The sequence below is a fragment of the Gavialis gangeticus genome, unplaced genomic scaffold, assembly GCF_001723915.1.
Source record: "Gavialis gangeticus isolate Ggan-Ray unplaced genomic scaffold, GavGan_comp1, whole genome shotgun sequence".
Taxonomy (NCBI): Eukaryota; Metazoa; Chordata; order Crocodylia; family Gavialidae; genus Gavialis; species Gavialis gangeticus.
This window is the reverse complement of record NW_017728995.1, coordinates 31,740,115-31,742,474: the sequence shown is the minus strand read 5'-3', so window position 1 is coordinate 31,742,474 and position 2,360 is coordinate 31,740,115. Positions and strand designations below refer to the sequence as shown.

Genomic DNA, 2,360 nt, shown 5'->3' with positions numbered 1-2,360 from the left:
CTCCTCCCACTCCCTCCAGCGGGCTGGATCTGGATGAGACGGTGGAAGAAGAGCCCATCACAGAGCCTGTCATCTACTGGGAAGATCTCCAGAAGATGCTGTCAAACAGTCTGAATAAAGGAGACATGGACCAACACATAAGGTAACAGCCTGCGGGAAGCCTGAAGTCTGCAGCATGTGAAGCACGGCGGTTGTGCCAATGCTCGTGCCTTGGACCGGGGGTCTTGGGGTGCAGCTTCCAAGTGGTTTGGTCACGACTGGGCTACTGCATTTCACATCCGGAGCGTAGCTCAGCCTTGACTTCTTTTCAGGGAACTGTCAAAGGGCTCCCATGAAGCTGGCTCCCCGGAAGATGACAGACTTGCTTACTACATCTATCAGCAGTTTACCTACTACGACTTGTACAAAGTCTGGATTGATGAGCACTACGTCAGACTGCAGTTCCCAGGCCGGTAGGTTTAATGGACCTAGGCATGAGAGGGAAGCTTCCCTTCACACGTTTCTCTTTTATCCTTGTCCTAAAGCAACACAACGGTCTTCTGTAGCAAATGCGTTTAGGCCTTGAGCCAGCTAACCTTTTAGAAGATCGCTGCTTCCCTTCGGCTCTTCCAAAGCGTCTTATCCTTGTCTTCCCAACTAGTTGTAATTGGTTACCGCAAAAACACTATGGGAGCTTTCTTCTTACCAGCTAGTCTTGCACAAGTGGTCAGAAAAGTACAAGGGCCTGCGATCTTCCTGTCAGCCTGTCAAATTGCAAGAATGTCTTTACAATAGGTGCTTCACACGTGGGTGGCTTTTCAAACCCAAAGCCTTGTCTGGGAGTTAATACAATCCCGTGTCAGGCATAAAGTCATCTTGCTTCTCTCTTCTGCCCTAGTGCTGAACATCAGGGGAAACCCCCCCGCAATTTCCCGGGGTTCCCCATTCCCCTGTAATGGGAACTGCTGATCGTGTAGCTACTCCACAGATCTGCTCGTAGGTCTAATGCAGTCTCTTACTGTTTAATAGCTCACCCAATCGTGTCAACATTACGGATGGCAGTGGACAGACCGTTACTCTGGAAGAGCCGGAGGCATATGTGGCATTCAGTGAAAATGCAACAGCTACAGTAAGTTCTTTCCCAACATCTTGGGAAGCCCTTTTCTGGAAGAGGCCTGTCGTGGCTGCCTGCGCAGCTAACAAAGCAGTAGCACAGGGGCTGAGCATGCAGGGGCACAACACATTTTACTTTGGAGAAGCGGAGCAGAGAGGTGACTCCAGGCTCTCTCCAGTCTGCTACCACTGTTGCCTTTGCTGTTGAGCTGCTCTGGGTTCACGGCAGACCAGCTCCCCTGCCGCCCAGCAGCCAGGTGCTGTGATAGCACGCACTCCAGGCAGTCGTGTTGGGGGGCTGATGGTGCGTCTGCTCGTTCCTTACCCTGGATCTTGCCCTGAGTAAATGCGTGTGCGCGCTCAAGACCCGACCCTTTGAACCGATAGCCAGAAACCTGCTTAATCGCCCTTCCATAGTGCTGTGCTTCCAGCTAAGCAGAGCGTGGCCGGATGGGGTTGGTGCAGCTTACCATGGAGAGCCAAGGTCTCCCCTGTATCCAACCACTTCAGGCCCGCTTGGTGTGACAGTTGTCAGGCTTCGGACGTGTACGCTGCTCCACTTGCTAGGTGCGCTCATGTCATACCATCGATTCTCGCGTGGGTTGCTTCAGCGAGATGGATACGTCTGTCCACCTCTGGGCAGTCTCGTCGTGGGGAGGGAATGACCCTGACTTGTGCCGAACGCGCCAGGCCCTGCAGCTTGCTGGACCGGGCAGCGAATGAACTCAGACCGGTGACCGCAGCCATAAGCAGCATGTCTTTCTCTTGCAGGGCAAACCGGTTTATGCTCATTATGGCCGCAAAGAGGACTTCAAGCAGCTCAGTGACTTGGGGGTCTCCCTCGATGGCTCCGTGCTCATTTTCAGAACTGGAGCTATTTCTCTTGCGGAGCTGGTAAGCTGATCCCACTCTGCATGTTTCTATCCAGCATGCTGTGGCCACGTTGCATTGTGTAACATGGGCAGGTGTGAAAAGTTGTTTGGCCAGTATTACTGCCTCCAGGTAAGCTGCTCTGTGCTTGCAGAGGGTGCCTCTTTGCTGGCTGGCATGACTGTCAGACAGGGGTCAAGAAAGCTTGAACTTACTTCCCGAGACGACGTTGTAAGCTCCGGGAATTAGAAATGGGCAAGGCAGAAGCTGGTCTGTGGCATAGCAAAGAGCTCTGAAGCTTACGGGTGGAACTGGTCTCACGAGGAGTCGTGGTTTCCTGGGTCTCATGGCAGTCGGTGCAGATGAAGTAACGTTGGTTGGTGTTGGAGTAGGGAGGT

The 2,360-nt window shown here is 53.1% G+C and overlaps 1 protein-coding gene across 2 annotated transcripts in view; it reads left to right on the top strand.

Moving 5' to 3' along the window:
- The window catches only part of TFRC (transferrin receptor), a 26,110-nt gene that overhangs the window by 8,438 nt on the left and 15,312 nt on the right, over window positions 1–2,360 (top strand). The window contains exons 1-4 of one of the 2 annotated variants that reach the window (XM_019503457.1): window positions 7–142; window positions 312–452; window positions 1,009–1,108; window positions 1,864–1,986. In XM_019503457.1, coding sequence (XP_019359002.1) covers window positions 96–142; window positions 312–452; window positions 1,009–1,108; window positions 1,864–1,986 — 411 coding nt within the window. In that variant the 5' untranslated portion in view covers window positions 7–95. Of the gene's footprint in view, window positions 1–6; window positions 143–311; window positions 453–1,008; window positions 1,109–1,863; window positions 1,987–2,360 lie in introns of those variants that run through there. The other variant, XM_019503458.1, reaches the window with a different exon arrangement.